Source organism: Diorhabda sublineata, chromosome 10 (assembly GCF_026230105.1).
Source record: "Diorhabda sublineata isolate icDioSubl1.1 chromosome 10, icDioSubl1.1, whole genome shotgun sequence".
NCBI lineage: Eukaryota > Metazoa > Arthropoda > Insecta > Coleoptera > Chrysomelidae > Diorhabda > Diorhabda sublineata.
In genome coordinates, this window is record NC_079483.1 from 3,307,966 (window position 1) to 3,332,683 (window position 24,718).

At 32.5% G+C, this 24,718-nt stretch overlaps 1 protein-coding gene across 1 annotated transcript in view; it reads right to left on the reverse strand.

Moving 5' to 3' along the window:
- Positions 1–3,041: 3,041 nt before the first annotated feature.
- Positions 3,042–24,718, reverse strand: part of LOC130449779 (follistatin-related protein 5-like) — a 276,273-nt gene continuing 254,596 nt past the window's right edge. The window contains exons 13-20 of the mRNA XM_056787780.1: positions 24,539–24,660; positions 21,091–21,339; positions 16,581–16,688; positions 15,610–15,763; positions 12,361–12,561; positions 8,293–8,439; positions 4,877–4,966; positions 3,042–4,805 (exon numbers count right to left, since the gene is read on the reverse strand). Coding sequence (XP_056643758.1) covers positions 4,666–4,805; positions 4,877–4,966; positions 8,293–8,439; positions 12,361–12,561; positions 15,610–15,763; positions 16,581–16,688; positions 21,091–21,339; positions 24,539–24,660 — 1,211 coding nt within the window. The 3' untranslated portion in view covers positions 3,042–4,665. The remainder of the gene's footprint in view (positions 4,806–4,876; positions 4,967–8,292; positions 8,440–12,360; positions 12,562–15,609; positions 15,764–16,580; positions 16,689–21,090; positions 21,340–24,538; positions 24,661–24,718) is intronic.

A 24,718-nucleotide genomic window follows, 5' to 3' on the forward strand; every position in this document is an offset into this window, starting at 1 on the left:
AATGGAAGCTTTCTACGAAGAATACTTTTGAAACACCAAATCTCCTGTAGACATTTACCTGTTATTTGATACAGCAATAGTAAATGCCCATATTCTTCATAAAAAATAGCAAAAAATAATAAAGCGAAGAAGTTACTGAAGAAAGAAACTACACCACCGATGCCAAAACTAAAAAGACTCATTGACCAGTGAAGAAAGAAGATCCAAGTCACAAGGAGACGAAATATTTTGAGAAAAAATCAAAAAAAATTTGGAAAATCCAAAGTATAGAAAGAGATTACTTTTTGTACTGTTTGTTTTGGAAAACGATATTCGTGTAATCCGTGTTTTGCAGTAAAGCAAAAATAATTGTAATTGTAACAACAATTTTTTAAATTCGTCATTTTTTATACCCTTAAAAACAATATTTATCAAAAATAGGTATAGGTAACGTGAAGGTGACAGAAATTGAAATTGTTATTTGAATTATGTTGAGAAGTACAAAAAAATATGAAAAAAGTTTTTTTTGTTTTAAAGCTGAAAATCATGAAAAAAAAATCAAATGGACCAAGTATAGGGTAATGTTTCAAGGACCAATTAAACTGTAAGACAAGTTTAAATACGGTCCGTAAAGTCGTGGAGAAGGTTTGGAATAATATATCTTGTGCGGTGGATAGAACTGATCCGAGCTGTGGGGAAAGTTCATTTGCAGATCTACGGACCACACTGGAGCTCAACGTGTTAAAAGAGTCCGTAACCTATTAACGAAATATATTCACTAATAAATTCGCTAATTCACTAACAGGCTCACATATCTGTGGTCGGAATTCTATAATCTATTAAACTCGCTCAACTTTATCAGCCTTTTAGCAAAGTGTTTTCATACACAGAGTGATGTAAAATATATACAGTACGATATTATAAATATGTGTCACAAGTAATTTTAATTAGGATTTAAGGTGTGAGAGACATATATTTCTAGTCATGATTTTCTGTTAATAATAATACTATGGCTTTAAAATAGTTTATCTACAGCAGTAGATTAGGTAAAGTGATTTAGGGTTAGGTTAGGTTTTTTTCATGTCACCTAGTAATTATAGTATAATAATGTAAGCCTAACTTTACAAAAATCAAGCTATAATAATAAGTTTTATCCAATTTTCATACTCCAAACTACTTTTTCCATGTGTGAATACAAAGAAATCAATCAATATCAATAAGCCCATTTAAAAAATTTCTCCCCTGAAGTGATCAGTTCATTACCATGTATTTCAATACTTTACTAACTATTTGAAGAGCCTAAAAAGAAGAAGCAACTAGAAGTTCCTCCCGGAAATAAAGCTAATGTATAAGTAAGTTACTTATTTTATTTGGCTGTTACGAAAATCTGGATTTCCTTTTTACGTCTCTTTTGTCGTAATATGTTGAATTTTACTACCTTCTTCAAGTAAACTATTTATGAATAGTGATTTAGATCAATTATTACTTGAATTCAGTTCCTTTGCAATTACTAGCAAAAATATTAAATCAATAATCATTTATCAAATAAAGAAACTACTAAAATAATTTCTCGGGTTATCACAGATGAACAGCTGGAACGTATTTGGTACTTTATCTACATAAATTATAACTGTTGATGATGTTTAAGTGTTCAGGTCCAATTGTTGAAACTCCACATCGTGAGAAAAATAAGATATAGAGCTCATACCTATATAAATTCCAAGAATTATAACGATTTTATTCTTGATTAATCATTATTTGGAAAAATATATGAGAAGCTCTTTTAGACTACCAATGACCAAAGTAAAAAATGTCCAAAACGCAGTTTTTGAATAACTTGGAAGAAAAAATTCTATTTTCTAATGATGACACGTTTCGGTTCAACTGTGAATATTATCGGTGGACTTGATTCAGTTTTAATTCCTGTTAAGTGAACGAGAGACACACTTAGTGACTGCAAAAAATGCAAAATATTAAAGCAAAATGTGTTACGAAATGATATTATACCAGAAATATCCTTATCCCAACAATCTCGTGTTACCTTTGGATGGAATTTGGTATCAATATAACGGCCAGAGTTACGTAAAAAAGCATTAGAATGGCCACCCTGGCGCATAAATGGAAATACCATTATACCATTATTTCGAGGAATGTTGATTCGGCAGATGCGTTAGTCAGAGTCCGACTGATACTTATACCGTCCAGCTTTGAGTATAATTAACACATAATTCCAAATTTAAAGATGCGTAAGAAAATAATATGTGGAAACTGATAACAATATTTCTTCATATGAAATACTGCAAAAAAAGGGACGGAGCACTAAAGTTTTATTATAACGAACTTTGATGAAAAAATGCTTCTTCCAAAACTTTTCTACTGTCTAATATTCACACAGGTGTTTCAGGTGGAAATCCATTCCATTCATTAGATGTATACAGCTCGCTATTCGCAACATTCACGTTTCTGTCGTCTGTTTTAATATTACTTTATATCGATTCGCGTCTTTTGGCAGACAGGTCTTCTATTTACAAATATACCGTCCGGGTGTTTAAAATTCCCAATTTGATCGCAGCCAATGAATGGTATAACCTGCAAATGAGAACCGGATTTCAATTACGCATCAGCTTTAGTAGATTATAAGTTTGCTCTATGCGCTATTAAACTAAGTCTGCCGTGGACAGAAAATTTACTCTCAAATTCTATTGTTATTTTTTATGCTTGACAATTTCCACTTTTTCGCATTTATATATGTTTAGAATTTAAAAAGTAGTTTTTGTTTAAATGTTTAAAGGTCATCTTAAGAATAGTTTATTCCATGTCCATAATAGTATTAACTGATTTTAATAGATGTTTTGCAAGGCAATCTGGTGGAAAGAGCATCAGGTGCAGTGGCAATTGGTGAATTTTAGGAAAAGTGGCAATTAATGATAGAAGCATGAAAATTGGTATGCTGGGCAATGATACCAAAATAAAATTTTAGAGATCGTTAGCCCCTCAAAATTCGCCGATTTCTGAGGTTCTACAACACCCACCCCCCCCCCCCCCAGGGAAAAAGTGAGAAGAGCAAGTTTGATGTTCCTAAGGTAGATTTTACATATTTTGACCTTGCTGAAAATAAATATGTCATTACTTTCGATATTCTACCTCGAGAGGTGCCCCAAATTTCAAATTGAAAAATTCCCCATTTTTCGATTTTTGTGACAAATACGTCAAAATTGTGGTTTTTCTTCAATAGATCGAATACATTCTTCAGGATCGAATTTTCGGTATGATATTCGAGTAGTAGAGGTCAAATATGACATTTCAACGTATATATAAGCTCGATATGTCGAGGTGGGGGGAAACAGGAGGTACCGCAATTTGCCTAGTTTCGAGGATTTTTCATGTTTTTTATATGTTTTTTTAAATATTTTCTTCTCTCTACCAAATGTAAGGAATTTTGAAGCATTAAAAATAGTAGATATGCTAACTAAAGGTCTCGAATAATGAGCCTATTCGTTATTGAGCCTTTTACTACATTTTGTTTAGCATTTAAGGAGCCACAATTTTTGTTTTCTTCAGAGCATATTCGACGAATCTTCAGTATTGGGGTCGATTTCAAAATTTTCATCGTAATATAACTTATTCTTACAACAATAATTAATTGTGGAGATGTAGTATTATACTGAAAAGAAATCTTTTTGACCACTTTGCAGGGGCGCAAGGAAAACAAATTTGGGAATAAAATTTGAATTTCTTCTAGTAGAAAAGAACTTAACTTCTTTCTTTTGAATTTTGATCTATTTTTTCTTATACTTTTTTGAGCGGTTCTTTTCAGAAAATTATCCCCTGCGTCCATCCCCAAGTTTAAAAGCTTCACACTTACAAGCTTAAGACATTGCATTAGAATGAAATACATTTTCTGAATATAAATAAGATATATGAAGGTAATATTTTTCGTGTAAATACCGAAGAAACAAGGCTTAAATTGAGGTTTAGGAGTGGCCCCCATTTATTTCCTTCTAATACAAAGTCTCAAGCTTAGGTTAGGTTGTGTAAAATAAGGTTAGGTTAAGTCAGATCAGATAAGTTAGGTTAGGTTATATTAGGTGCGCCGAAGATATGAGAATCCGTTGTCCTCCCGCGGCGTCCACAAAGCTCAAAGGAAGGCTTCCGCCCTACCTCAAGGCAAAAAATGGTTATGTTAGGCTAGAATTATATAGAAAAATTTAGAAATGTAACTGTTTCTTGTGAAATGAATTTTATTCAAAGAAAAATATCCTTCATATTTGATTGACTTTCGTATTACACATGACAATTATTCGAATATCAAACAGTAGATAGTTTAATAATTAATTCAGAATTATTTCCGTCATGAATCATGAGTGGACATGATTTCAGTTGAAATTTACCCTTTCCTTGATAACTTGATACATATTTAGAATCTCAGTATTATAAAATGAATGTTTCAAATCATAAATGATACAATCGTACTGTATATATGTAAATTCGCTGATCTTAGTATCTGTCCGTAAAAATAAGGCTCTAAAGGTGATTACAATTGAAACGTCCACAATATCTGAATAAACAAACTGAAACAAATGGAATAAGGAGCTAAATTTCCTATCCCGTAGAGGCATTGAATACGGTGATCTTGTTAGTGCTTCTTGGGGACGTGAAAATAATGCTTCATGAAAAATTTTCTAACTAATGAAATTTCAATGTTGTCCACACAACATGACTGGGATGTAGTACACCTCCGATTTCGCAATTCACTGTTCTCGATCTGCCGTTAATAACAAATAAAGCTTCGTTAGCTGGAGTTACCATATACTGTCCAAAAAGTCCTGGAAAAAATGAGAAAAGAGTTATAGATCAACAAAATTTCAAAATAGAAAAGAGATAAAAATCAACGTACCAGATCCGCTGATCGGTCTATTTGGGTTATTCCATTTTATTAGATGAAGCGGAACTGCTCTACCCACTCCAGTGATCATTTCTACTTTACCTGTTGATGAAAGCCCAAATTAAATTTAATTAGTACCATAAACGAATATTTCAGCCTATATCAAAATTATTAACATGATTATTTCTATAAGATTTCTTAACTAAGGAAGTTAGATTAGGAGATACTACTAACCAGTAAAAAAAATTTTTAAACCTTATTTTCCAATCCTCATACCTATAGGCATCGAATTGGAAGTTTGTGACATCTTTTCATATTTTTCTATATCATGATTTACCTTTATATATTTATCTGCTTAATCCTTCCATTTTTCTCGAATGCTTTATTTCAATTACCTCAAATTCACTTTCGTGTTTTCACAGAGTATCCCATTTCTATGATAATTGTGACTTTACATCCACACTCTCTAAAATGTTTTGTTGTATTCGAATTTTTCTACTAACTTGGACAAGTTTTTTTATCAGAATAATTTTCATCTTGTTGTGTAATTCTATTATCATTCTATTTCATTAATTCCAAAATTTACCATTATTTATTCTCTTAATATAACTATTAAAATCACCTTCTATGAGCTCCTGAGATGGTATCATTTTTAGAAACGCCTTTTTATTTACCAACATGAAACGAAACAAATCATACTAAATAAAATGTTTCCCTAAGGATCCAGTGTTTACAGCATATCTGTTAATCCCACTCCTTTTAGGAAACACAGGATGTGGGATGCTGTAGATGCCAAAGATCTTCATCTTCTATTTCATACGCTCCCAGGTGTAGTGCTCTGGAGTTCTATAGTTTTTCACACTTCGAGAGAATGTGTATAGAGGTTTCGTCCTCTGTGCAATAAAATCTTCACGCTGCATTATCTGCTAAGTCCAGCGTCTTCAGGTGTCTATTGAGGCGAAAATACCCAGATTGGACTACTGTTAGTATGCCTAGATTATTGATACATTCAGCAGATCTTCTATGGTTATAGTTTCCCATTTTCCTGACTCAGACCCTGTAGGTTGTTCCTATAATTGATTTGGCTCCTATCTACCTTCTTTTCCAATGCTTTTTTGTTCTGTAGTTGATACCACAGAAGAATTAATGCCACATCGAGTGTTTGTCTATTACGCTTTCCAGTACTATGTTTTTATGTCAACTCATAGAACATGAGAAGTTAGGATTAGAATCCGGTCACATAACACCCTGTATTATTTGTTTTTTGAGGAATATGTGCATTTAAAATTACAAATCAACTTATTCAAGCGTATTTATTCCATTTGGCTGCTCCATACCGTATCAGGGTTTTATACACATTGCGACCGAAAGGATCTATTATGTCCTCTTCAATTAATATGACACTGGTGATACTAAGTGTTGAAATAAATTGATTTCACTTCTTTTAGTGGTTCCTAGATGTATTGCAATGGAGTTTCGCAATCTTTACTCCTAGTGAATATGGAAGAGGTTTTGTCCTACACGTAGGAGAATCTAGAAGTTGATAGATCTGTCGTCTTCATGAATCGATTGCCCCAACAAAACTTAATATTCGTAAATTGTTCTTACTAACGTTGATACGTTAAATACAATATATTTTCCTCTCTCAAGTTCCCGTATTTATCCACCCCTGCTTCAACATATCGCATAACGACTACTTCGAACGTACTTGGTGTATTGCAAATGCTTTAAATGTTCGATTTTGAGCCCGTACATCCCTATTTCCCTGTTATGGTTTTGATGCATCCTCGTGATATGCATATTATGGCATTTCTGTCCATAATTGCTTCAAGAGTTTTTTCCGCCACATTTTCCAATAATACATGAAGAAGTGAATGAACTACGTCTACTGCAACCGTTCTCGTGTTTTCAAGGCATTTGTTGTACATACGAGGATGTATTGATATCTAGTTAGCCTAGACCAGTTCCATGCATAAACAAAATATTTCGTTACCATAGCAACGAACAATAACTTGTTAGAAGTGTCAGTGTGAAATCAAAAAAGTAAACCAGATTTACGCAATGAATTAAAAGAAAAAAGGTGTCTATCGAAATTGTGAAAATCGAAAGATCCAGTATTGAGCCATCATCAAGTATCTGTATCTGAAAGGGTTAAGAGGTAAGTAGATTTACGAAGATATGCTCAATACCCTTGGTGATCAATGTCTTTCGTATAAGACCGTAAAAAAATGGACTGCAAGCTTCAAAAGAGGTAAATTTTCCATTGAAAATGATGACCGATCGGAAAGGACAGTTTCTGTGTTAGTCCCCGAAAATATCGATGGCAGTTCAAGACATGATTTTATCAGACTGAATATTTCATACCAACGCTTTCATCATATAGTACACGTCAATTTGGACATGACAAAAATTGCTGCAAAATGGATCCCCAAATGTTTGCATGTTGACCAAAAGCGTGCAAGGGTAGAAGCATCGCGTTCGGACTGTGGTCGATTTGAAAACTATGTACACTTCTTAAACGGAATCGTTACTATAGATGAGACTTGGGTACATTTCTACGATCCAAAAACAAAGCAACAATCGATGGAATGGCGTCGCTCTGGTTCTCCAAGACCTAAGAAGTTTCGTGTCCAAAAATCTGCTATAAAAGTTCTTGCTTCAGTTTTTTGGGATTGCAATGGAGTAATCATGATTGATTTTTTGGATAAGGGTAGAAAAATAACTGGAGATTACTATTCGACATTACTGAACATTCTACGGGAAAAAATTGGAGAGAAAAGACGCGGAAAGCTATCCAAAGGTCTTTTGTTTTTGCAGGACAAAGCCCCTGCACTAAATCTCATGTTTCCATGCAAAATATTCGTGATTTAGGGTTTGAATTACTAGAATTAAAAGGTCGTAAATTTTCTTCCAGCGAGGAGGTATTAAAAGCTGTGGAGGTTTGGTTTGCGGAGTAAGAAAAACATTTTTTTTAAAGTCTAGAGACGCATCCAATTAAGAGGAGAATATATTGAGTAATAAAATATTTTTACATTGAAATTTTGTTTAGTTCTATAGTAGGCTAAGAATTTTTCAATATATCCTCGTATACAGGCCAATCTTTACAAATTCCAGATAATAATTCTTCATTATTTTAACCAATTCTAATGTCCCAAGTGATGGATGATGGAGATCAATGGATCTAGGATCAAAAACCAGATACCCATAGCAAGTAAATAAAGGCATGCAGATACTAGAAATAACTAATTTGTTTGAATAGTGCGAAAAAAATTTCAAAAATTGTGAAACCGTGAACCGTTCTCTAGAATTGGTGCATATAATATAAAAGAGCTAACCATGAGCGTCCGATAACCTTCTTAAGGGTCTATATGAATATTATGGTAGAATATTCTGAATTTATTGAGAACATCATCAAAAAATTCACTAACCAGTTAATAGATTGAGAAAAAGTATCCCTTCTTTATCTTGAGCCGACGCATAGATGTCGTAGCTGTGAGTTGATTGACTTGGATAGAATGTTATATCCGATATGTTCAAAGTAGTTTTGACATCGAAGTTGAAGGATAATCCATTTGCTAAAATTAGAGGCAAAACAATATATTTTTAAATTGATATTCTATATAGTACGGTAAAATAAAATACTGGTTTAAAAAAGTGACATACTCAAAATTAGCACACACTTTTTTTAAAAGAAGAATCTTGAGAAATAATGATTGCTTTCTGAAATAGTTTGTAATAAGAAAAAATTATCTTCTATGACACTTTGAGTACCACATTTCCATAGAGTGAACGTTTAATTTTCATGCAAAAAAGAGCTTCTACCCTTTTTCCATACAACTACTCGATTTCTCAAAAAACGGTTTGCTGCAGAGCCGAAAAATAAAGTTTAATAATATTTTTGAAAATCATCGTAAAAACAAGTATGAAATTACGTTTTGTTTATTAAGATATCCAGTTTATTTTCCAATAAATTTTTTTAGTTTTCTCAAAAAACGGTTCGCTGCAGTGCCGAAAAACAAAATTAAGTAATATTTTGGAAACTACTCGTAGAAACAAGTATGAAATTACGTTGTAATTATTAAGATCTCCAGTTTATTTTCCAATCAATTTTTTTTTAAAACGCTACCAACGATTTCCATTCGTTTTAAGTAAACTTGATATTATGCCCAAGTACTTCGTTTTTTCTTGGCGGAGTTCAACAGTATAAGTTGAGAATAATCTTTATTATTGTTGTTTATTAAGATATCCAGTTTATTTTCCACTCAATTTTTTTAGTTTTCTCAAAAAACGGTTCGCTGCAGTGCCGAAAAACAAAGTTCAATAATTTTTTTGAAAATCCTCGTAGAAACAACTATGAAATTACATTGTGTTTATTAAGATCTAGAGTTTGTTTTCAAATCATTTTTTTATTGAAACGCTACTAACGTTACATTTACAACTTCTAATGACAGAGTTACATAATTTTCCGGGATGTTTACGCCCAAATACTTCATTTTTTGTTGGCGGAGACTTAAGAAATTGAGTTTTGCAAATCCATTTTTTCTTGACTCCAAGAAATTTTCCGGAGCTCCTCAGTATAAGTTGAGAGTAATCCTTATCGTGCTTTTTATATATAAAGTGAAGACATCAGTTTCAAACTATTGGTCTATTATTTTTGAGATTATTCACAAATGTACAATGATCAAATTCTGTTTTGTTCTTTAATTGATTATAATATCTGTTCATCCTTTTCTCGAATATGTTACACATCATGGATATACATATCGTCCACGTAGATAATGGATTGACTTCTTCACGGCATTGTTCTCTTCTTGGCCAAAACAATTTCTACTGTCATGTCGCTCCATCAGTAGCTATCACTTGGATTTTATTTTGTGCCATCGAGATCATCATATCACGCAAACTGACTATTCAACAGGTGATTCCACATTCCTTCGTATCCTTATGATGTAAGCTCCGAAAAGTAGCACATACTAATCAAATAATTATTCGCAAAATGTTATTATCATTATCTACTTTGGAAGATTGGAAGGATACACAAGATACTAACCCTCGGAATAACGTAAAAGAAGTAGAAGACGGTGCAAAATCTGCTCAGTTCATATTAAGCCACTACAACGCAAAGTGACAAACATGAACAGGATGATGTTATAGTGATAACGAAATCGGCTAGTGAAGTGGATTGTTCGTCTGATAAAGAGGAATGTAAACCAAAGTTTTTGGTTAACCAAATAGTTCAAATAAGTACCAGAAAAGTCCAAATTCGAGCCTCACAACATAATAAAATTTCAACCAGAACTGAAAGGACCCGTACGGGCTAACCCATCATCCACACCACAGAAGCTTGGACACTATTGTTTACGAATAATATTTTAGATACTATAATAACGTATACAATTGAAAAAATCAACCTGATGAACATAAAATAATCTACGTTTTTAAATGCCGAAATATTTGGGCATTGGGCTATTATTCGTCTTAAGTTCATGGAAATATGTCTACAAAGATCTCTAATCAATGTGAGCAGCTTATGGTATAGGCAAAAATCTGTTTGACATTACGAGTTAGATGTTTTTGTTTATTCGAAATGTATATTTCCAAGAATCTTATAAGTATAAAGTACAGGTTCTGGATGATTCGGGAATACAATATATGTTATACACCAAAGTGTACACTGGAAAAAGTTTGACTAATACACAAAAGTCTAATTTATCTCATCCGACTGAAATAGTCGAACCAATTGCAAATATCAACAGAGACGTTACTGGGGATAACTTGTATACTTCTGCCGAATTGGTTGATGAGCTAAAACGCTAAGTACATTTGTCAAATTTTGAATAAACTACGATGACCACAAAGATCCGTAAGAGTCACGCGTTAAACATATGTTTTGTCGTGAAGTGTTCATTATTGCATTAGCTTGAAATCAGTTTTTCGTTGGCAATGAATTTTTTATGGAATTTCTCAGCGTGCTGTACCATGGAATCTCAAACAACCAAATCATAAAAATCGGAACCGTTTAAATGACGCTTGGCAAGAGATATCGTTGTCAGATAAAAGTTGAGATTTTTAAAGCACTACATCTGAACCAGGAGGTGCTTATAAATAATCATGTTCCACATTGACCGCTTCATAAGAATAATAAAAACAAAATACCTTCAAAGCAGATTGAATCAAACATTTACCACAATATGTTTAACATCAATTTGTTGCATCAACTCTCAAATTTATTTGAATCAAACGTTTGGACAAACATTAAAGTCAATGTTCATAAAATCCTATGGGGTCGATACTGAACACACTATTTACACTACCACTACACCAACACTCACAATTACCCAGTTTCGATAACCAAGTTATCGTCTTCAGAGATTGAAGCGAGTTTACCTTCAGTATCAGAAAACAGTAGTGTTTTCAGTGTGTGTTCAGTATGGATATCACCAACGGGTCCAGAAATTCCGATTTAGTTGATGATGTCGATGCTGGAAATTTGATTATTATAATAAGTAATTTAAAGAAAAATATCATTATTTGAAGCAGCAATCACAAAATTTCATTAATCAAGTTTCTCAAAGTTTGGAATTGTACAGTATATTTGATTAGAAATGAACTGTATGGATTATTTAAGCTTTTCATGTAGCACTCAGATTTATACTCTTACATTTACATTTTACATTTACAATTGAGGCCGACAGCGCAAAAGTGGCCTAACCAACAATTTCTCTATATTGAAGTTCAGTACATAAACTAATTCAGCAGTGTCAATATTTCGATGCAAAAATAGCCTAATCTCAGTTTCTCATGTAATTAAAAGACGGCGCCACTAAATATCTTTTTTCATAGCAGCAACATCTTGTGACAAAAACGCAAAAGCCATTTTTGCACACTAGCAACTCAGTAATTTGTCGGGATAGGTTGACAGTGACATTACTCAATTCATACGACAATAAACCGCAAATAGTTATCGCCAAATTTGAATTTGAGTACTTTGTATTCTCTTTACGCTGAAAGAGTTGAAAATCTAGCTTCGCAGTTTATTTTTAGCAAAGTATTTAATGAAAAATTTAACCTGAGTTTTCATCTTCCTGTAACAGATTCATATAAAAAGTGTGATGCATTTAATATCAAAATCAAAGCGGCGGATTATGATGAAAAAACAAGACTTGAACAAGAAAGAAACTTGCATTTGCTCAAGGCAAATGCTGCAAGAGAAGGCTAAAAAAAAGATATAGAAATCTATAAAAATAATGAGAATGTATGTGTAATTTGCTTCGATCTTATGAAAACACCTCCAGCCTCTGTTATTAGCATAGGAATATGTTATTATAAGCGTCAACTCTGGACATACTGCTTAAGTGTTCATCATATTAAAAATGAAGATGTGATTATAACATCCAGATTTCTCCAAGAAATAGCTTCCTGTCTATTGTATTTCTTAAAAAATAGTGTTAAATGCAAACTTAGTCTTAGTGACGTAAAAAATGATACAAACTCACACGTAATTTCCTGGACAATGAGTGTAGCACCACTGGTAGTTCGGTCTAATGTGACTAGTTTTCTGGAATCTGGCGAAATGTATGGTACTCCTGGTAGATTTGGCTTGATAGCAATAACGCTATCAGTTAAATAATCTAGAACGAGCTGTCCTGTCGGTCTACTAGTTATCGGTTCCAGACACTGCATTATCACAATACCGTCTAAAACGTATTTAAAAGTTTAATTTATTTTATATGAATATCTAAGGACAAACAGCAAGTATTTATGACATAATTAGTTAATGTAGTTAATCTGCAGTCAAATCAACACAAACTTAAACAATAAATTTTTGATGAAAATATAATTATTTCACGACTATTATAAAATATAACCATAGTTATATTCATTGATAATTAATGATTTGTCATTGGAAATACTTGAAACCATAATCATGGAACACTTTTAAAATTGTCGTTCCACTTTCTTTTTATTGGTTTTCAATTATCTGATTAACACGCTGTATCCCTCATTTTGTTGTTATTTTTTCCGATTTATTTCACGTAAGATTGAGATTGCTCCGGTACTTTTCAATAATCACATTACTACTACACCAACACTAACATATCAAAATCACAATCACACACGTGCGCTTGAGAAAACCCGTGCCTCTAAGCATCCACTACCGGATAAATCCACAGGTGGATGCGTAGAAGGTCATTCCACCAACCCTCTGTCGTTGCGAGGTGCTTCGAAGTCCTATCTTTTTGTTAAGAGTTAGCCTGTTGACTATACACTCTTGTCTTGCTTTTCTGGATGTCTTAATGTGTGAATGTGCTTTCGCTGCCTCGGATAAGCCCATTCCACCTTCGTTGGCAAGAAAAGATCGAATCCGAGTAGTTCTTCGCCTTCTTTACAGCTGTCCCCGATGTATAACTCGGCATTTGTTTATGAAGTGCGGAATTACCGTGTCGGGGGATGTCCTCTTGTGGGTAAACCTAGGATCATTAAAAATATTTTTTTTGTGTTTTTGTAAATTTTTTACCAACCTAACTCAACCTAGTGATCCTGCTGTCCTCCGTTTCCCTTTACCTGTTTTTTTGAGTGCGTCTCGTCAGTTGGCAAATTTTTTTTGTTTTAATCCATTTTCCAGTCCTTTCGCAACTAGCTTCCTTACCTTCTTTTCTCTTTATACTCGGTCAGGAGCATCTTCATTTTGTTGAAGTCCTCTTTTATCGCTGAGGTTACTTTCCCAGTGTGCATTCCCATTTTACACGGAACATCGATTTTCCTCTGTACTGCTTCCTTATTGCTATCCAAATGAGTGGGAACTTTTTCTCTTCTTTTCTCCTCATTTTTTTCGAGTTCTTGTACAATTGTGGATATCCTCTTCGCTTTCTTCCTCTTTTTCTTATTGTTTACTACTGTATATCCTTCTATGGGGCAGTCTTGTTTGTTCTTTGTTAACTCAGGGTACGTCGATTGATTTTTGGGGCTCTCACTTTTATTCTTCTATAGTAGTAGGACGAACTTCTTTCTCCTTTTTTTATTGTGATTTTTCCATCTTTCATAGAAATCTTGCTATGATGGCCTCCATCCGTTGAATTGTTTCTAGCAAGCTGTGAATTCTAACGTTTAAAATTTCAATCTCCACCTTCAATATCTTATTTTCCTTTTTTCTCCTTCTATTTTCCTCTTTTCTTCCTATCTAGGTCTATTGTCGTCGACCAGTCGAGCACGGTCGATAAATTGACCACTACTACATTATATAGGGTGTCCTACGACGAGTCAAAATTATCTGTATATGGCAAAATACTTATAGTTAAATCATGGAAATTTGCACATTTTTGAAATTAAAGTAGGATTTTAGTATACTTTTGTCTACTTTTTTCGAAAAATGCATACTTTTTGAGTTATTAATTTTTTTGTAAAAAATTTGACAGTTGACGACCCTTATAAATTATTTTTTTACGAACATACCCTCGAAGATATGAAAATGGTTTTTTTTCGATTACTTTAAGCAAGGTCAGACGTATTTGAATCTATGTTGAAAAATTTTTCATTTTATCCAGGGTGTGTATAAAAAGTGTTCAAAGCTTAACTTCATAAATATCAAGTTCTCTTTATTTTTCTAAATACAACCACCCGGTTTTTTCTATTTTGATGCATTCAGGCATTAAGGCAATAAGGAAAATTTATGTGTAGTTTCCTATACCTAAACCTTACCATTATCCAGGTATTAAATGTTTTCTGTAAATCTTTAGAGATGCAAGCATGGTCTAAATTTTATTTTAGTCCGTTGATACAAGCACAAGGAACAAAATCCCATTCCAACTTTTAGGCGTTTCCGACGTATTTGAGGTTTTAAATTATTATTGTATTTTGTAACAAGTTCTAATTTTTTATGTATACTTTTAGTAGGCTTTGTAGTAAATGACACTTATTTAACTCTCATTAGGCAATTGTTGCTTCTTTCGAAAATCGTTAAAATGGCTCATTCTCAATTTAATAATGGAGATTAGTAAATACAATTTGATTTGATTTTTTTAAAGACCTTGACAGGATAAAGAAAAATACTTTTTTATTTCTTAGTGCTTGTATCAACCGGTCAAAATAAAATTTAGACCACACCTGCATCTCAAAAAATTTACAGAAAACATTGAATATCTGGATAACGGTAAAGTTTAGGTATAGGAAAGTACATTAATTTGCCTTATTTTGTACCTCTGAATGCATTAAAATAGAAAAAACCGGTTGGTTCTATTTGAAAAAATAGAAATTTGATATTTATGAAGTTAAACTTTATATACACACTCAAACAATTTTTCAACATCGATTCAAATATGTCTGATCTTGCTAAAAGCAACCGAATAGAAACCATTTTCATATATTTAATGGTATCTTAGTGAAAAAATAATTTGTAAGGCTCTGCAACGGTCAAATTTTCTCAAAACTCAAAAAGTATGCATTTTTCGAAGAAAGTTTTCAGACAAAATGTACTAAAATTTTACGTAGATTTCAAAAATGTATTAACATATTCTATTTGAAATAACAAAATTACAGCTGACTTCTGGTAGAATCTGAAGTCGGCGAAGTTTGAAAATAAATTTGTTAAAAATATCGTGTCCGAAAACCCAAAACCCCCAAAACCATCTAAATTATGCAACACGGTGTTTCAAATATTTACAACGAATGTCTAGTATGATCGTTATATAATCCTAGCTAATTTTATTTCTCAACAAACTTTGAGGACCAAAGATTAGCGAACTTACACAATGAAGAAAATCTAACTTGAGTCGGTACACAGTTGTAAGGCGTAAGATCCACCGAACTCGTATAACGCAGATTAACCAAATCTAATTTGTACAATCCCCTTTGATTAGTATGAGTCACGTATCCGTACTTGAAGCTATAGTGAGATAATTCCTGAAAGAAAGAGGAATATGTGAAAATTAAACAGGCATTAAACATCATACTGTCAGCAGTTATGCTACGATATAAAAAATATTTGGCGAAGTTTACACACACTCTACAAACAATTACGAGTGAATTCGCGTGAAGAGAATTACGAAATTGGATACACAGAAGCAGTTACGAGCCCCGTCTTGATCCAATTGGTAGAGCTCTAGAATTCATAGAATGGCATTTTATAAGAAAAAGTTCTACTAATATTCGAAGCACTATTTTGAATGTAGTGTTTTGATAACGATAAAAACTGGGTTATATCTTATTGGGGGAGAATATTAATTATATTTTTTGTTATAATTGAGTAGTATTAACGAATATTTTTACACAATATCATACCATTAATTTGACGTTGTTCATTTTTCGTAAATAATTAAAATTAAAAAGAATTGATCGGCAGAATGCTGTTGGTTTAATCCACGTCGAAAGTTATAGAAAATCATCGCACGATTCAATTCAATTTTTTTATCAAGATGAATGTGTAGCACTCGTATGACAACACGCTCTGAGTGCGTTCACCATTGAAAATCTCAAACTTTATGATGACCATATCAAATTTGCCAGAGTCGCAATCTTCTACGAAAATTAATCCATTTTTCACAGAAAATTTTGAATAATTTTGTATTTCTGGTCCTTTGAAACAGCATTATTTTGTTATTTGTAGAATTAATGTTTTTGTATATCCACATTTCTGTAGCCTATAAACTTAACATCAACGGTTTGGAAAGTATGTATGAGTGTTTAGTAAGAGTTTTCGAAATTATGCATTATTAGTCACCTGTAAAGGAGAAGGAATAAATAATCCAGTGACCAAATCAAATTGCCCATCTATTGGCTCTGGGTGTACTGTATGATGTTTCCTCTTCTGACCAGCGTCTCTTATAACCTAAAACAATAAATTGAATTATTTATTTCACGGAATATCCTCTCTAAATCGATCGACAGTGCGGGGGACAAATTTGCACAAATAATATAGTTCATATACGACTTTTTTTATTAAAGTTTTGGATATGGAAATACGGAAATACATAAAATACAACAAATTATAGCCAAGATAAAGAACAGAAAAGCCCCAGGCATCGACGAAATGATCAAATATGGAGGCGACACACTATATGATGAACTACAATCTCTCTTCAATAAAATACTAGAGGTCAAAAATGTACCATCTGAATGAAAAGAAAGTATTTTGATACCGATTTTAAAAAAGGGAGAAAAAACCTATCCCCAAAATTATTGAGGCATTAGCCTGATGAGTACGGTTCTGAAACTATTCACTAAAATCTTAGCAGAAGAAGTAATGTCTACCGGGATATGTGAAGAACAGCAAGGTTTCAGAAACAACAGATCTGCTATAGATGCTATATTTATAATGTGCCAAATAACTGAAAAAGCCATAGAGTTTAATAAGGCAGCCTGTATGTGCTTCATTGATCTCACCCAAGCGTTCGATAGGATACGCTTAACTGATATTATAACTCTACTAAAAAAAAGGAACATTCACCCCAATATAATAAGAGTTATCGAAAAACTTAACATCGATAATTATACCTTTGTGAGAACGGCAAACAAATTAGGCAATAAAATACCTGTGGCGACTGGTATCAGAAATCAGGTGAAATAAATACATGAGCATAAAATGTAAAATTAGAATATATAAAACTTGCGTAAGGCCGGTCATGACATATGAAATAGAAACTAGAGCGGAAAACACAACTACTAAACGGCTCCTAAGAACAACAGAAATGCGAACTCTGAGATCAATAACAGGACATACGTTACTGGATTGGAAGAGAAATGAAGAAATAAGGGACTTGAGCGATATTCAGGATGTATTAAGATGGGCAAGGAGCCGCAGAAGAGAATGGAGAGACCATGTTGACAGAATGCCAAATGAACGGTTAGCAAAAATTGCAAAGGAAGAGAAACCAGACACAACCCGACCTCCTGGACGACTACCTATAAGGTGGAATGAAAGCTGGTCCTCAGCATCCCAACTGGCAAACCCTTCATGAAAATACAGGACAGGACTAATCCTAACGTAAGAAGAAGGAGAGGATATGGTAATTCCGGGGAATATGGTCATACGGGAAATATAAAGTTCTAGTATCAATTCCGATGGCAGTACTTTCAATTTAGTTTGTCTTGTTTCAGTAGGTGCGACAAGTGTTTTCGTAAAAATAATGAAACAGAAAGAAATTTGATATTGTTTTTTAAACAAACGTTTGATTTAAGTTGAATGGTTAACAAATTAACTACAAATTTGAGAAATTGGTTCAACAACTCAATATGTACATTCTTCCAAGACAATCTCGAGAGATTGTTATAGTGTTTACTGGAAATATAGACATACAATTTAGTAATTTTGATTGATTTTTAAACTTCAATATTTCCATAGCTGCCTTATCAGTACAAACGAAATGCGGCTGCTAATCTAGGTACCTGTGGTGAAAACGATTTGAAGAATGCCATGGATGAAGTGAAAAATGACAAAATGACTATTTATAGAGCCCCTCTGATTCATAATATTCCACAAAAATACTATAAAGAAGATCAAAAGAAAACAGTTACATAAAGGGACCTATGGGACCATCATCAATCTTTGTTGCAGACAACGAAAAAAGACTTAGCTAGCGTAAAAGACAAGAGGTCACGAGGTTTTCCTTCAACCATCAATTATTCAAAAGAGTTACATTTGAGTATGCTGAGCAATTAGGAATTAAACAAAGTTTTAATATGGCATCAGAGAGGGCAGGCTATGATTGAGATTGAAATTATGGTCAAATACAATATAAGAAATATGTATATGTGTATAAAAATAATAAAATCAAATTTTACTTACAATAATTAATTAAGATTTTCGGTGGTTCTGAATTCTATTAATTCTTATCAAAATTTTAAATTCATAGGTTTCAAAATTCAATTATGAATGACGTCATTCATTATCTAATCAATTGAAAATTAATAAAAATTCCTATAGTAACCAGAATAAATATTTTAATTAATCAATATTTCTATCAACGTCAATGTGAATATTGAATTTTGAAACCTATCAATGTAAAATTTTTACATTGCTTACAAATCTTAATTAATTATTGTACGTACGTACATGAACATAATTTCAGTCCCAGACAATGAATATATAAGTATTCGAAAGCTCGGAAAATATATTAAAGCTAATCCGCTTTGGTATTTCATTGCCACGTTCCGAATAAGAAACCACTCATAATATAGCTATAGAAATATTTTATCAACGTCAATTTGAATATTGAATTTTGAAACCTGTGAATTTAAAATTTTTACAATAATTAATACATTTAAAACCACCGAAAATCTTGATAAATTATTTCCCAGACGATCTGGGAAATCGTCTGGGTAATCAGTAGGGGGCATTGACTTATTAAATAAATCTGGCCACATTTACAACATGGACGAATCTTGGTTGCAATTAAATAATCGACCAGGTCATGTTTCAGCTGAAAAAGGTTTCAAAGCTGCAGCTTTGTCAACCTCCACACAAAAAAATGGTTTTTTTTTATTGCTGCAGATAATTGTATGCCTCCCGCGTGCATTATGTGAGTAGGAAAAAACCTATCCCAAAAATTCGCTAACATAACCTCCGATATATTTCTTAAATGTATAAAATATTTGCCCCATAAATTGTACCAAGTTTGCGGACATTTGTTCTATTGCGGTAATGAAAAAAATGGGATAAAAGATCTGAAGGGAAAAATAAGCACCAGTCATCTCTCCTAGGCCACTCCCGGATACTTTGGGAGAGATGGTGTGTTCTATTTTTAAGGGCTAAAATTACATATTTTTTAGTTCATTAAAGTGATTTATAGTTGAATACAAGATGTTTTTACCTATTGTATAAATCGCAAAGCAACTAGTTTTAAACAAAAAGGCAACTATTCAATTTTTAAAAGGAAAGTGAGTGATCAAAAATAATTTTCTCGGTAACTCCTGCTTAGTTGCTCAGTGATTTCAGGTGGTAATTTTTATTTTAGATGATGAGATCCGTAAGTCGTTTAGACGGATACAATTTCTGGCTATATTGATATAAGACTATTACTGGGGGAGAAACGGCAGTTTTATTAGCAGAACCTTTGAATTGACTGCCTGTAAAACAAGATCCAATTGAGAGCAAAAATGAGTGGATAAGCGCAGTTTGTTTTATAGATACGAAAAGAGATGGAGGGATGGTTAAGTCGAAGTACCTCGATGACATTGTGTCATTTTCCTACTCTATCTAAAGTGGCAGCGAAATTGATGATTTTTTTTGAGTTTGAGAATCATCTTTTATCTCAAGCACTAATTCGAGTATTTTGGTATCGGATGTTGAGTGAACGAATGACTAGAACAGAATAGATCAATGCGGTGTCGTCAACATATAATGTAATCATCTTCAGGGATATGTTGGCATTGAGCTATAATATAAATTGTTGATAAAGTGAAGAAGGAAGACTACAATATCATTCAGCAGCCTATGACTCTATAACTTCTCAACAATTCCGGTATGCCAAACCTGGCTGGAAGCTTTCTGTAAACTTTATGATTACCGAAAAGTGACTTCGGTTTAATGCTTCTCTTGCGAGGAGAATAAAGATTGGTGATTACATAACAATGAATGAAGTCTTTTGAATCCTAATTGAAATTTGAGAATGATATTGTGCTCAAAGGATTGTTTGAACGATGAGTAACTTTACACATTACGCTGAAGAGCGATATAAGAAAGTATTATTCAGTCTTGGTAGAGAATTTCACAGGTTTTCCCGTTCTAGTTTCTCACAGCTCAGCTGATTGATTGAACGTCTTTGATAGTGAGAATTCAGTGAGGGGTGGTGTTCTCGATTGGTGAAATATGTAAGGTAGTCTGTTTCAATGGCAAAGTCTCTCATGAATCTGGGATTGTCAGTTGTAATTGACTCTTTAATAGGCTATTCCTGGAAACTTTTTGATTTTTATATCATTGCACCTCAAGGGGCGATTCAACCCCCCTTTCTGAGCTACGAAATTGAAGAAGTTGCCAAAAAATGCGAACTTATTTGTATTCTAAGCCGGCTGTGGTGGTATTCCATTTCCTCTCTATTTAATGTAGAAACTCCTTAGAAACCATCTAAAAGCGTAATTTTAGAGAAAAATTGTTTATAAATTTCAAGTGCTAATTAATTTATTTGTGAAATGAGTTTATGAATGAGGCAACGCTATTACGATAATCGCATATACATATTATAATAATTGATAATGGATACCATCAAAATATAAATATATTTGTCAAATTTTACCTGTATAGTTTTGATTCCGGTATTATTTGTAGATCTCCAGTTCAATATCCATACTTGATCCAGATGAGGCACATGATGTAATTCTACTGGGTATTTATCCGTGCTAACTACATCTACAACAACCATTTGCACTTTGGATATTATCAGAATTCTATCCCTATTAGGTTGGCTGGCGTATACGTATCTATTTGCTACATTTATGGCCTTACCCCATTCACATTTGACACCTTTGTCGCCACATACGTATTCCTGTTGAAAAAAAAATATAATTTATACCCAGAGGTTTGCTCCGTTGTTTGTTTTTGCACAAAACATACTTTTGTATATATCATACCCTTTCATATGTGTTACTTAATATACATCCCAACAGACAGCAGAAGATTATAATGGAAGGGAAGTAGAAGAACCTTCAGATACGAGAAAAATAGAAAAAGGAAGATAATAAGAAAGGAAAAGAAGAAGCGAAGATATTGAAATAAGTGGACAAGAGCTGCATGAGAGAATCTGCAAACTGATAGAAAAAATATGGGAAGAAGAGGGTTTACCAGATGATTGGATCAATCATATACTCCATCTATAAGAAAGGGGACAAAACTTGCTACTAGAACTAGAGGATTATGCTCTGAGTAATTAGGAGCAAACTGAGATCAATTCATAAGGAGGCTCAAGGGCAAGGTGAAGCATGGCAGGCCAAATTTTCTTCTTAAAAACAATACAGAGCAATAAACTAGATCAAAATATAGAACTCCATCTAATATTGACTATTGATAGATTGTAAGCAAACGTACGATACATTCAAGAAGATGAAGTTGTGTGAGATTTTAAAAGTTATAGGTGTCTCAAGGAAACAGATTGTGAAACTTACTCTGGTTAGAACTGGAATCAATATATTATTGGAAGGAAGGTTGTCAGGAAGTTTTTGAGAAAAGACAGGGACCCCTTACCCACTATTCATTCTCACATTGGAAGTAATCATCATGAAAGAGCAAATACAAAAAAAAAGGTTTGAAAGGGCAGGTACAGACATAAGCTTCAAAATTTATCATATTGGAGAAAATATTGTATTGCTATCCAGATCCCTAAGTAAATTGAGAAAATTATACAGTAGACTAGGAAAAGAATAAAAAAATCGAGATCAGAATAAATAGCGCAAAGACTGAATATTAACAAATGCAACGGCAAAGGAAGAAGCAGGACGTTTCAGGCCGAAAAAAGAGTAATATAATTTTGAAAAAGTTAAGTTCTTCAACTATCGAAGAATGTTATTCACGAATACGATTCAGCAGACGAAAAAGTTAAAAAATCGGACAGCAAGTTGTAGAACAAAAGGGGCTCCTAAATAATATTCTGAAAACAAAAATAATATCCGAAGCAAATGAAATAATATTGGGGAGAGGAAAAGGAAAAAATAGTAGAGGTCAAAATATTACACAAGTTGTCAGAGCCCAAAAAGTTAAGTGATTAAAGCATGTGTACACAATGACTGTGAACAGAATAGCTAGAAAAACACTCAAGGGGGAAGATGGAATAAAAAAAAGTCAGGACGAGAAGATATTGAATTGGAAAGGTAACATCAGATTTTAAAAGAGTGAAAATAACTAAATAAAGGGAACGAATAGAGGTAGAGCTTGAGAAGTTTGATTATACTCAAGTTTGAAATATATTTATGTTTCTAAATATTCTTGATTTCTTATTTCTTAGACCTTTTGATATATTAATGCATCTAAATGTTCTTGATTTAAGGTCTCTTCTGTTTTAAAATTAGTTTTTTTGATAATTTTTGAAAGAAAGATAAATTTTGACGCTTCGACTTTTCTTTAAGTCTTTATCAAAATATGATATTGACACTGACAATTTGCTTATTTATATTGATTTATAGGTCACCTTCATCATGAATATCAAAATAAGAATGAAGACAACTTAGAACTTTGTTCTATTAAGAAAAATTAATTTTTTCTTGGTCCCTATATCTCAAATATGTAGCAGTAATCAACTAAACTATTTGTAATTTTATTAGAATTTACAAAATAGAGCGATAAATCAAAATCAAAATATGATATTGATATGATTGATATGAATATGATGTTTACACAATCATCATGAATATTAAAATAAAAATAAAATCCAACTAGAACTTTGTTCTAATAAGAAAAATTAATTTTTCTCTATTCCTAACATCTCAAATATAAAGTAGGAATCAATTAAATTATTTGTAATTTTATTAGAATTTAGCTTATAGGTTTTTGGTTCTTATGAATGTGAAACATTCCTAAAAATTCTCTTTATCGTGTATTAGATTCAGTTTCAAGAATTTTTTAATCTTTATAATTCAATTTATGTTTTGTTGCTTTTTCATGGTTTGTTAATGCAATTCTATTTTTTTTATCGCATTGATGACCTTTTAGCCTATTTTCTAAATATTGAGAGGTCTGTCCTATGTAGACAGCGTCACAATTAGTACAAGACATATAATATTACTTCTCTTTGTTTTTTTGGTGTTTTTGATTTGAATGAAGTGAAATATTTGGATAATATATTATGTCCTGTATGACTTATACTAATATAATATTTGTCATATTTTTAAAGTTAATTCAATATTATGATAAGATATAATCTATTACTGGATTACTTAATAATTTTTTGAACATGGGGCGAGAAACTTCCAAGATCGAGTTATTGTGAACTTAAAACCTCAGAATGACGCAGTCTTTATCTACGGGGTGTTTAAAAAAAAGTAATCCCGTCTCAAGGATAAATAGAAAAATGAAAAATATTTGGGGTTTGCTTTGTAAAAAAATTTCGTAGATTTCGTAGAGAGATCTTATGAGTATGGTAAATGATAAGGGATGCTATTGATAGACGTAGACGTAGATTTTAAACTAATCTGCAACTTGGCCTTTAACAATGGTTATTCTTAGGATAGGAAAAGGAAAACCACCTATGTATATATGATAATTTACTGCTCAACTAAATTTTTCCATGTACAAATTTTTTATTTGAATCAATTTTTTCCTGTACACTTCTTTTGATTATGTCTTATAAATAAAGTTTGGATCTGTGTGTTTCTCTAATGATGAAATTTTATAGTTTCCATTTGAGGAAAAAATACTTTTCATAAATAACTGCTCCTAATTGATTTGAGAAAAATTGAAACAATATACGCCAATTGTCAATTTAAGATCCCCTAGACATAATGTTTCAATAAAAGGTGATCCTGTCTTTCATCATGTCTCATCATGCCGGAAACTTTTTTTTTTATTTTATTTATTTTTATGCAATTTTAAAAAAATATCTGCCTTGAATATATTGCTTCCCTTATATTTTCAACTTTTTGCTCTGCAGATTCTTTTCTATAGGTAATCGAAAATATTCAAGAAATATAAAGTATGCTGTTCAACCGATGTCGATTTCAACTTTCACCAATTATAGTTTATAAAACTATACTTACTTGTGTTCCTGGTATAATATCGGTAGATTGTATTCTGTGATATAAACGACACGTAGATGGTTCATAGATCGATACTCCCCAATCATGAAAAGCGAAAAAACGACGCTCTTCGTCTGGAGAGCCTGCGATTAAGAACATAAAATAGCTATTAGACGTAATGTCCTTGATGACTAAATAAAT